General features: G+C 35.2%; 1 protein-coding gene across 1 annotated transcript; it reads right to left on the bottom strand.

The window, feature by feature from the left end:
• Positions 1 to 599: 599 nt before the first annotated feature.
• LOC121308273 (sodium-dependent neutral amino acid transporter B(0)AT1-like) lies at positions 600 to 11,387 on the bottom strand. Its single transcript, XM_041240565.1, has 12 exons — positions 11,189 to 11,387; positions 8,203 to 8,343; positions 7,867 to 8,004; positions 6,797 to 6,978; positions 5,468 to 5,578; positions 5,256 to 5,368; positions 4,879 to 5,007; positions 4,178 to 4,334; positions 3,197 to 3,401; positions 2,921 to 3,080; positions 1,555 to 1,717; positions 600 to 820 (listed from the first exon to the last, which is right to left on the bottom strand). The coding sequence occupies exons 1-12, from the start codon at positions 11,385 to 11,387 to the stop codon at positions 626 to 628; spliced, it is 1,893 nt and encodes a 630-aa protein (XP_041096499.1). The 3' UTR covers positions 600 to 625.
• Between the last annotated feature and the right edge of the window lie 214 nt (positions 11,388 to 11,601).

Consider the following 11,601-nt stretch of genomic DNA (forward strand, 5'->3'; position numbering starts at 1 on the left):
TTATAATACTACATACAAAACATCAAAATCTAAAAATGATGCAATTCCTGGCATTTTCCCTTTTTATGGCAGTTAATATAATGTTTGAAATCGGAAATGTGCAGTATTGATGCACGCAATTTTTAAACAGACAATTAATAAGATTGGCATTAAACAAAAATTTTTAATCATTTCACATCATTGAAACGTAAATCCCCCAAAAGTGGTAGTAGCCATTTTACTATTTGATACCAATTAAATGTTAAATAATTACATCATTCAATATAATTCAAACAAAATGAGTTTAATAGTTATTTGCCTTCTACAAACAAGAAATGTGAAGACATCCACTGCATACATGCTAATGTCAAGAGCTGCCTAATGAGCGCTGCAACATCTACCATTCAGCTGCAACCTAATTACTGTTGTCAAGCTGCAGGCTATGTGTTTTTTTTGTCTTCAGTTTGTGCTGCTGTGCTGGTATCTCCATTCTATGGTCTCACAGCATCCCTGTCTTGTGTACTATACATTTCCTTCTAATACAATGAAGGCAGTTACAAATCCAGCAGCCAGTTAGCTTCACATTTAATTTCATTTTGTTTAGTTGGGGAAAAAAACAGAAAAAACTGGTATCTTCTTTTCAGTTTTATAGCCCATTCATCGACACAGCAGATGCAACGGTCTGGAGAGGCTGGAGGTCATCTTGCTTTCTACAGCAGTTCCGGATGAATTTGAAGAGAAATGTGCCAGGAATGACTAAACTCGGCACTCCAGCTAGGATAAAAATAATGACGTAGATCCAGGGGGGGAAGGGTAGTCTTTCAAGGCTTGGGAAATTAAGCTGTTACAGCAAAAGAAATAATAGTTAAAAACTTCTCTCTCAATAATTATTTCCCACAAGCTGAAGCATTACTTATATTACGCAACAGGCATGGTTTTAGCGTGTGGTCATCATTAAGTAATTGTGGTACCTCTAGTAGGCTTTGGAGGTCCCGCTTTGAAACCTTAGAGAGCAGGTATCAGAACTAAAAAGCATTCTCAAGGCCTGAGCCAATGAGAGTTGCTTGTGGGAAGGTTTTTGACAGAACAATCAGTATTGTAACAAGCCTGTCACTGTATAAACTTAACAATGTATTTCTTATTAAATACATGTTTATAATGTCAGGCTATATTTTAGACTTACTTTATAAAGCACGTATTTAGAATGGATAGTTTTTCATGAAATGAAGTGATTGTGTTTAAAATTGATTGAAAACTGTACATTTTGACTATAATGCTGGTTATCTTTTTCTTTGGAGAAGAGCAGACTTTGTGGAGTGAATGTGAAAAGAAAAAAAATCATTTATTATTTGAAAAAATGTTATTAGGGTGAAAAACAGTAAAGGAGTGATAAGGAAACCAATCAAAAGGGGTAGGCTTCTTTGGTTAAAATCCTGTGCCAAAAATGTCTTACAAACTTATGTACAGCCAAACTGTAAGAAAATAAGTCAAGAAGACCAATGTTGTTCCGGCTTGTGCTTTCTTAAGTGCACTAATGTGTACTAAACTTATGTATAAGAAACTGCATCTACTTACATAATCTGGGTTCCAAGCAATGTACAAGAGCTCTTTACTGACTTGTGTGACAAAGTAAAACAATAAGATAAAGAGCATGATAAGAGGGCTGATCACTCTCCACGTGGCTTGCCAGAAGATGTTGGGTTTATGTCCAATCATAAATTCAATGTCATCATTAAACCTGTCGTACAGTAAAACCACAGATCAATAAAATATGTCAGTCTGTTTTTAAAACTGCAAGATTGATCAAAATGAAATACTGAAAATCTCAACACTGAAACATTGAAATCTGACAGACTGATTTTGTTTACATGTGCTTTTATGTGGGGCAGAGGCAAATACATCTAATTACCAGGAAAACTGTATGGAAAGAGGATATAATATGGGAATCCACTTGGCTTCACTATTCTATCAGGGTTTAGGGATTGTAAATATACTTCATTAAAACACACGGTTATCAACTAGTAATACAGATTTGTTTCTGAGAAACAAAATGAACGTGCTTGAACTGTGCAAGTACAGCAGCGGTTACTAATACCCACTAATTATATTGTATATATTGTTAATTCACAATAACAGGCTGCTGAGGCAGAATTCTGCAAGGGGCACAGTGTACCAGTGGAGTATAATACATTACAATCTTCTCCTACAGTGTATTTGTCTCCCCTCCCAGCCTGACTTACTTGCGGGTGCCTCAAAGGCTACCTTATTTGCAGGTGCCTCAAAGGCTGCTTTTGGCAGACTACTGTATATTCAGAATTCTGCTGCTCATGTTAAGAGGATCCAAATTGTGTGTACATATCACACCTGTTCTGGCTTCTCTGCATTAGTTACCTGTTAAGAGCAGGATAGACTTTAAAATGTTATTGTTGACTTATAAGGCCCTTAATGGTCTGTCTCCCAACTACTTCTCAGATCTGTTAAGATAAGTACATCTCTGTGCATAATTTGCACGCTGAAACCTTTGATTTCTTAAGAATTCCTAGAACTAAGCTTCGTTATATGGGCGATAGGGCATTTTGCTGTTATGCACCCAGGCTCTGGAGTGATCTCCCTCAGGCAATCAAGCACTCAAAAACCGTAGATATTTTTTAATAAACAACTAAAAACACATTTATTTCTATTGGCATTCCATCAGTTAGGTTTGTATGTAATTTGAAATTATGTATTGCTTTGTGTATGGTCTGTGTACTTGCTGTGTTTTTACATTGAGTTTTGCTGTGTTGTTTTGTTACTGGGTTTAAATTGTAAAGCGCTTTGAGATGGTCTGCATTTATGCGCTATATATAAATTAAAGATGATTATTATTATTATTATTATTATTATTATTATTATTATTATTATTATTATTATTATTATTATTATTATTTCTGTGTTGTCTTACCTGTCAATTCCGTAAATGTAGACAACACCCACCATCTCACAAAAAGCGATAATCAACAGTGGGATGGATCCAGCAAATTCATCAAACAGTGCCAGCCAGTAGTTCCCAGATCCTTGTATAAAGATCAAGGCAATCAGAAATGACCCCAAACATGTTATACCTGAAACACAATTTTAAAAAAAATTAAATCAGTCTCCTTTCACAATGAACGACTGGGAAAGCAATTGGTAAAAAAAATAAAAAATAAAATAATAATAATAATCTGAACATGGTTACCAGTGAGGGCTTCCTTGGGCCATGATTTGGGGAAAACATTCAGATCCTGCAAAGGCACCAAGACCCCTTCTATATTACCAAACATGGAGGACAACCCCAGACAGAACAACATGATGAAGAACAGAATAGCCCACAAGGGGGATACTGGCATCTTGGTAATTGCTTCTGTGAAGACAATGAACGCCAAGCCAGTCCCTTCAACACCCTGTAAGGAAACAATAGTTCACAATTACAAATATACAGTACAGTATCTGCATACAGTATAGCCCTGATACCAAATGAGAATGTTGTGCAGAACTTAGAGAGACTAGATTTTGCATGTCGGTAGTATTCCACTGAAATTTGCTGGAACTGTCAACTTAACATAAATTTGTCAGAACTGCACTATTTTTCATTATTAATTCTGCTGATTGTCTTTGAGACATTTAATTTATGATAAATAAATATTGTTTTTAATTTGTCACCTGAAGCCATTAAAAGTTTGTTCCCTTAGGTTTCTACACAGTTTTATGTAATTCCTTTACAGAAAAACTATGATTAGGATTGGGATACCATTACAAACCTAGTGAATGAAATCCTAGCAGCACCATTACCAATGACAAGTGACAATGATGTGGTTACTAAAATGCATAGTGATAGTGACAGTAGTTCCACTGCACAGCTACTGAAATCATTTAGAAAGTCATACAGTTTTTACTGTATGCCTGTAAATATGGTGGCACAGGCTTGAGGTAGAAAAGGCATATCTGTGGCTAATAAAAGTAATAGATGCTAAAAATCAGAGCAGATCTATATCTATGCCTGTATCAGCTTTAAGAAGCCCAAAACCACATGTTTTCTTTATTTTCTTTGGGCTAAAATAAAAGTTCACTGAACTCCATTCCTTATTTTCGTGTGATACCCGCTTGCCTGCGTGACCAGCTGGTTACCAAAATCACAGAAAAAATGTATCCCACGTCTGCCAATGTAAAGCAAACATACCTCACTGAGGAGCGCATTCAGGTTGCAGGTTTCTAGATTAAGGTCTTTAATGACCTCAGGGTATGTGAGGTTCAGCTTATGAAGAAACTCATCATAGTTATCTGCAGTGATGTTTCTTTCAGGTAGGTTAAAAGTATTCGTTAGAGACAGGATATTTCTGTAAACCAAAAAAAGAAAAATGTATGAAATCAGATCAATCTTCCTTTTCTTGTGCATGTTCAACAGACACCTTACACAACCCCCAACACTTCCTTATTTTGGGGGATTGTCCCAAATTCCCTAGCTGCTTTTCACCCTCAGTGCCAGAGATGTTGTTTTCTGTGCTGTGGCTAACATCTTTCTGGAAAAAGATGTTGGTCACAGCATAGAAAACAACATAGTACATAGTTCATTTTTTTTCCAGATATGGCCAAAATAGACTGATTTTGTCTGTATGACAGCTACAAACCCATCTTAGTGGTTCGCAAGAGACCCTGTTACCTAGTTATCAATATTGTGGTTAGGTATGATCTTGGACTCTTTAGTGCAGATGTTTTTTATTCACAAAGTAATTAAGATGCGTTGTCTTCAATCATTTTTTCTTAGGAACAGGTCACAATGCCAACAAAAAAAAAAAAAAAAAAAACCCACCAGAAATACCATTGGTACAGTGTTTTATTAAAATGGAAATGTTTTGATTTGCCACAATCAAAGTTAATTACCTATCATTGCAATCGTCGAATCTCTCTGTTGCGCGGAAACCGATGATGGAGTAAATTACTGTGGCAGCATAAACGGAGGTAAAACCATTAATAAGAGAAATGGTGACAGCATCCTGCTCACAGTTGTTGCTGGAAAACAGAAAAAAAGACATTTACACTTCAGTGTCCCGTGAGCATGTTTAATTGTACAGTAAAGTAGAATTCCAATCAAATCGCTTGAAAGCACAAAGCAGGCAGAGCTCATTTGCATAAAAACTTATTTATTTAGCTGGCCAGTTAAATATTTAGCTGTGCAGTTTAGTTCATGTCAGTGACCAGAGCTTCCTAATCCCAAATATTTTGCGACATAAAATCCAGAATATGCAGTCACTACTCACTGGACTGAATTGTAGCTGGAGAAGGATATGAGGCCCCCAAACGCCAGGGAGAAAGAATAGAGCACCTGAGCACCAGCATTTAACCATGTCTCTGGATTGGACAGTTCTGCGATCTAAAAAAAAAAAATATATATTGTATTTGTTTCATTTGGAATAAATAATAATGAGAATAATAATAGACAAACATGCATAAGATGATGTAGAATACTTGCATTTGGTGTGAACAGAAAAATTATTCCATCAACAGACCCTTTTAGGGTTAAACCTCTTATCAGAAATATTGTGAGCACCACGAAAGGGAGGGTAGATGTTACATAAACAGCCTAAAAAAAAAAAACAAAGGGCTTTATTAATAAGGTAATGTTGAACCACTGTTTCTCTTTTCCGTTCTTGAATAGAAGGCAACCTCAAGCCCTATTCCATCTACTACTGTATCGCTACAACATGTAGAGACACTGTCGATTCAGATAGATAGATATATGTCGATATATATATATATATATATATATATATATATATATATATATATATATATATATTTGATATACATTTTAACAAACATTCACTTGGTTTCACTGGCAATATGCTGTTGTGCACTAGATGGAGCTAGCACTTACAAATGTAAAGACACTTTTGGCTGATCAGTCTTTCATTACACATGTCTATGGCTGAGAACTAGAACTGCAGAGCAGCATCTGTACTAATTAAGGTAACAATGAAAAATAACAACAAAAAAGAAAAATTAAGAAAATAAAATTTGAAGTGACTTTCTTTGTAGGAAACAGTGTCCAACACAGCAGACTTTACCTGCTAGAAAATAGATTGCTGGTACAGATAAATTTCCAGGGTTTAAAGAGAAAGTAGCGGGTTTCCAAAAAATATAGCGTTACACGTCCCCACATTGCTACAACGGTTTATATTTTTCTTTTCGTTGTTAACATCCTGACTTTAAAGTCGGTTTCAAAGCTCTTTTCAAAATGTCCGCTCTAGCACACTGATAGTGTAAGGTTTATTGCCCACATTGTCAAACAGGTAACACATTAACGATCCATGATGTGGTAAGGAACAGAAAAGCCAGACCACTTGTTATTTTTTAATCTCTCTTCCTGCAGTGAATTAGAGGACAGGGCTCAAATCCCAGTGCACTTCAAAGTTATAAGTGTAAAAAGTTGTCAGGATGTTAACAATGAAAAGAAAAATGACAGGTACATTATTTAAACAGTTGTAGCAGCTGGGGACATGTAACGTTATATTTTTCAGAACCCCGCTACTTACTCTGTAAGGACAAGGTTAATTATGTATAGGTAATAACCAACATAGAGGATATAAATCTGTGTACAAAGATATTAAAGTATGTTTTAGGTTATATTTTAATGTATAAAATATGCATGTTGCAAAACACTAATTATAAAGCTCAGCTTAAGAGCGTACAGGAGATTTTTATGTTTACAGGAAATGGCATGGTTAATAATGCAGAAATGCTAATACACTTACAAAGAAAGTTATTATTAGAGAAAACTAAACAGCTGAACAATAAATACCTTTCCAGTAGTTTCAATGCCTCTAATACAACACACATACAAGACCGTCCAGGCGCACAGAAGGCAGAGCAGCAGCCACCACTGGATACTGCCAGAATCATCAATGTTTGTGGAGGAGTTCAATGTAGTTCGGTACCAGAAATAGTCAACGGGAGAGCTCTTGTCACACTCTTCAACATAACCTGAGCAGGACCAATTCAGATGTTAGTGCACTCTAAAGTAAGTACACTTAAGAGACCTCCAGTTTCATTACTTTCATGTTTTATACTAGTTTTGTAAATCCAGTATGTGTTTTTCTTAATTAACAACTGGATTAAATGCTTTTGAAAATATTGTATGACCCTTAATGTTTTATTTATTTAAAATCCCCAAGCAAAAGTGCACCACACTTGAACAACGCTCATTTAGCTTCATGGCTCTTACTCTCTGCAACTCTCGTCCAGCTTTGGTGCATTTCTTATATCCACTAGAGGGTGATGCAATGGGCAGGTTACACTTTGATGTAACCTAATGCACTTTGCATTTAGACATGATGCTTGAAGCTTTATTGACATCGCAGGAGCCCTTTAAACAATTCTAAGAAATCAGGAAGATGTGAATGACTGAAACGTAAAATGATACAAACTGATTCTAAGCAACAAGATGATTAACATGAATTAGAATTACTGTACTTGTAAGAACAAATGTATCCTTTTTTTAACAATTAATTTTATTTATTTTCCAATTTTCTCCCAATTTTGAGAATGTCCAATTATTATTCAACCTGGCTCACTCCTACAACCCCCTAATTAACTCGGGAGAGATGAAGATGAGCACTCACGTCCTCTGAAACGAGTGCTGTCAGTCGTCTGCTTTTTCTCACTCTGTAGCCATATCAAGCGCTTACCGGCCAGCCACAGTGTTTGTTGGTGTGTGGTGAGCCAAGGACTCACTAGCCAACCTAACCCTAACCCTAACCTAAGCGTTTAGATAGATATTACGATAAACTGTTTGTAGTAACACAAAGAGAAATGGTAGACATATATTTTGAGATTCAGATTATGAATTTATTAAAAAAAAAAAAAAAGTACCTGTTCTGTTGTCATTGAGTGGACACTGGCTCCAAGGAAGAGGGTCCTGGAAGGAATTGAAGAAATACCACATCACCCATGCGATGATGGTGTTGTAGTACAAACTCACCAGGAAGGAGACACACATTGCTGATATACCTATAGAACAATAGATATTTCATTATTAGAAGTATATGACTTTACTCATATTTTACTTTGGAGTCTTTAATGACTAGCATCGCTCTGTCAGCAACCTCTCCACCCTAAATGCAGACTTCCATCTCAATCTCTCAGTGATGAAAGCCATGACCATCAACCCTGGTGACATTCTTGCTTACATCGAAACAACAGACTTACCTACTCCCCCCAGGTAAGGGTGAATTGCAGTCCAGACCCCCAAACTGCCTTTTCTAAGGCGTTGGCCAATTGCAAACTCCAGATGCAGCAATGGGATGCCTTCCAGGACAAGTAAAATGAGAAAAGGAATCATAAAGGCTCCTGAAATGAAAAGACAGATAGGAGAATTACATTTTATTTCTGGCCATCACATTAATTCGAAATTCCATTTCAGGTATTTTGTCAGGAAACTGGACTGGGACAGAGAGCCCATTAATGAGCATTACTGAAGTTTAGTGCTGGATACATTTTATGGTTGCGGAGATGAGTACTGCATCAGGTTTCCAAGTAAATCTTAATATTTTTTATGTTTTAGCAAAATATTCACAAGCTCTATTATCTGAAAAGTATTCTTAGTTTATTTAGAAGACACCTTTATCCAAGGTGACTTAAAGAGACTAGGATGTGAACTATGTGTCAGCTGCAGAGTTACTTACAACAACATCTCACCCGAAAGACAGAGCACAAGGAGGTTAAGTGAGTCAGTGAGTGAGCTGCGATTTGAACCAGGGACCTCCTGGTTACAAGCCCTTTTCTTTAACTACTAGTTAAAGAAAAAAAAGGGGGGGGGGGGGGGGGGATAAAAAATCAACATCAATCGTCTGCCTACATTTCTTGCTGCTGTGTTTTTCAATAAAACATATTTATATATAAAGCGTGGCAACCAGTACTTGCCCAGAAGTGTTAGAATTGATAATAATATGATCGAGTGCTGTGTGCCAATATAGGTAAGAGAAGATGTCTGCATTATCTTGGTTCATTGTGTGCAGAGTTCTCTCAGAGTGCAATGAAAGATACTAATGATATTAATTATTGTGTATATAACAGCTATTTATATTATATATATATAATATATATATATATATAATATATATATATCCACAATTTCCAGGGGAAACAATAATGTCACTGGTATCAGTCCATTTATATTGGTCTCAAATAAGTCAATTAAATGAACAGCCCTTTAGGCAAACAGAAAATAACTTTTTCTGCAGGTACCAGCATTCTCTGTGCTAATTGTAAAGTATTAGTACTCACATGCAATATATAACAAAGTATTTATGGATGAATTCCTTAATGGAAATAGTGTTCAACAATAAAGCAGTATTGTATCTCTGAACATGGCACCACCTGGAACATGCTGTAAACACTGAAGAAAATAAATATGTAATACGTATGTAAAAGTTAACAAACAGTGTAGTAAAGTGCTATTTTATTACATACAGTATGACTTTTTTATTACAAGAAAAAGGCAGTGCTTACTATCTTGCTGCAACCACACTCCAGAGGAAAAACAGCCCCTACATTAATAACACTGACATTACTTTATTCACTATGACAATTAGATAATGCACTTAGAGGTGATGAATCTCAAAAGCAACAGTGTTAATGGCCTGCTGTGGTGCGTTCAATAAACTTTCTAACAAATTGCTGTCATAAAGGTTGTTTACAAGCTCATCTTGATGTAGTTATATGGGAAAGATTAGCAAAGACTGCTTCACAACCCCTCATGCAAAACAAGACCTACTCAACTGTAGCCATGGAGCCAACTGTGAAGATGAGCGAAAACAGGAGGTTAATCTACTAGAGATGTTTAATGGTTGTTAAGCTCGATGACCTGTTGTTTAATGACTGGAAAAATGTAAACCACAGTAAATGAAGAATACATTTCATTCATGGTGTTTTGTTTATATATATATATATATATATATATATATATATATATATATATATATATATATATATATATATATACTAGATATATGAAAATTTACAAATACATGACCAACAAAGCCAAAAGCTATTTCCATCGTTCAATTCTCTGTAATGTAAAAACACACACATACAGCATTATTTATTCTTGCTGTACTTTCTGTAATTATGTTAATAAAACACCAAACCATGGTATATTTTCGCCACTGTTTAGCTCATTAATAAATACCATGATATCTACTCTAAAAAAATTGCTGCAATCTATAGCCATTATGTATTGGTTTCTGAGTGAGTCTGATGTAATTGGTCCAGGGAGGATAGGCCACAACTGAATTTTCTTTTGAGGATTTATAAAACTAGGGAATTATTACCACGGATTGCATCAACTGCCTAATGTATCCTGGTAGATTGTAATGCACATACATAGATGCCACTGTAAAATTATCCAAAGAAATCCAAGAAATTGAGTACTGTATATTTAAGCCATTTTTCAGTAATGCCACTGTGATATATTATGTGCTATAGGATGATAAAAGATATATTTAATTATATGTAAGATATATTTGTTGCAATGGAATTTGACAATACAAAAAAACATAATTATTTTAATTTAGTAAAATGCATTCTTGTAAAAAACATATTGTATGTTTCATTCTTTATAAAAGCATTTAATTATATACAAACAAAATGCAGCACATTATTGATTAACTGTTAAATATCACTGTAGCCAAAAAACAATAATGCTTCAAGAAATCAACATTCTGTAAGTTTTCCAGCGCTCATGAAATATTTCAACAATAGCTAGTTCCTGTTTTCATTAATTTACTTGAATTCATATTCATCTACCTCTCTCACTACCATCTGACTGAAATAAAAAAAAGGCAAACTTGTCTTGACCATCATCAGCAAAAAAGGCAAAACAAAGAAAAACACCTTTTATCATTAAATCACCAACAAATGTCAGTACATATGTTTATGTAAAGCAAGATTCTTGAAATCAAAAGTTGTTCTCATATATATATATAGTTTGAGATATATATATATATATATATATATATATATATATATAGATATATAGATGTATATTATATATATATATATATATATATATATATATATATATATATATATATATATATATATATATATATATTTAAATCAAACAAGATATATTAGGGTAGTGTACATCCATTAATTGTTTTGCCTTAGAAAGTGCTAAAGTTGTGGCACATACCTCCTCCATACTTTTGACAAAGGTAAGGGAAGCGCCATACGTTTCCTAATCCCACACAGAAGCCGACACAAGTTAACATGTATTGAGTCTTGTTGTCCCATTTAGGTCTGCCATCCGTTTCTTCCTTCTCTAGAATTTCCAGTCTCTCGTGGGAAGGTATCCTGTCGTCCAAGCCTGGGTTTGGCAGTTTGAACTTCATAATTGAGCTTCAGCGCTCACAGATAGCAGAGAAGTCAAGTCAAAGCGTGCAGGGGCCTCTAACAAGTAGATGTGTCTGAGGTTGATATTTATAGTGAACCTTTAGCACTCAGCCTGAAAGTGCACTGAACACAGATCGAAGTATCAGCAAAACAGTTGATTAGCCATCCAAGCACATTCTTGATAATAATTAATGTTATCTGGGGGAGGGATGA

Source organism: Polyodon spathula, chromosome 3 (assembly GCF_017654505.1).
Source record: "Polyodon spathula isolate WHYD16114869_AA chromosome 3, ASM1765450v1, whole genome shotgun sequence".
NCBI lineage: Eukaryota > Metazoa > Chordata > Actinopteri > Acipenseriformes > Polyodontidae > Polyodon > Polyodon spathula.

What these genes read in the sequence shown, in the direction of transcription:
- LOC121308273 (XM_041240565.1), bottom strand. Translation starts at nt 11,387, where the DNA reads ATGAAGTTCAAACTGCCAAACCCAGGCTTGGACGACAGGATACCTTCC. An exon ending in CCCTTACCTGGGGGGAGTAG is followed by an intron (nt 8,005 to 8,202) that starts GTAAGTCTGTTG and finishes ATTGTTCTATAG; the next exon opens with GTATATCAGCAATGTGTGTC. An exon ending in GCATTGAAACTACTGGAAAG is followed by an intron (nt 5,579 to 6,796) that starts GTATTTATTGTT and finishes TTTTTTTTTTAG; the next exon opens with GCTGTTTATGTAACATCTAC.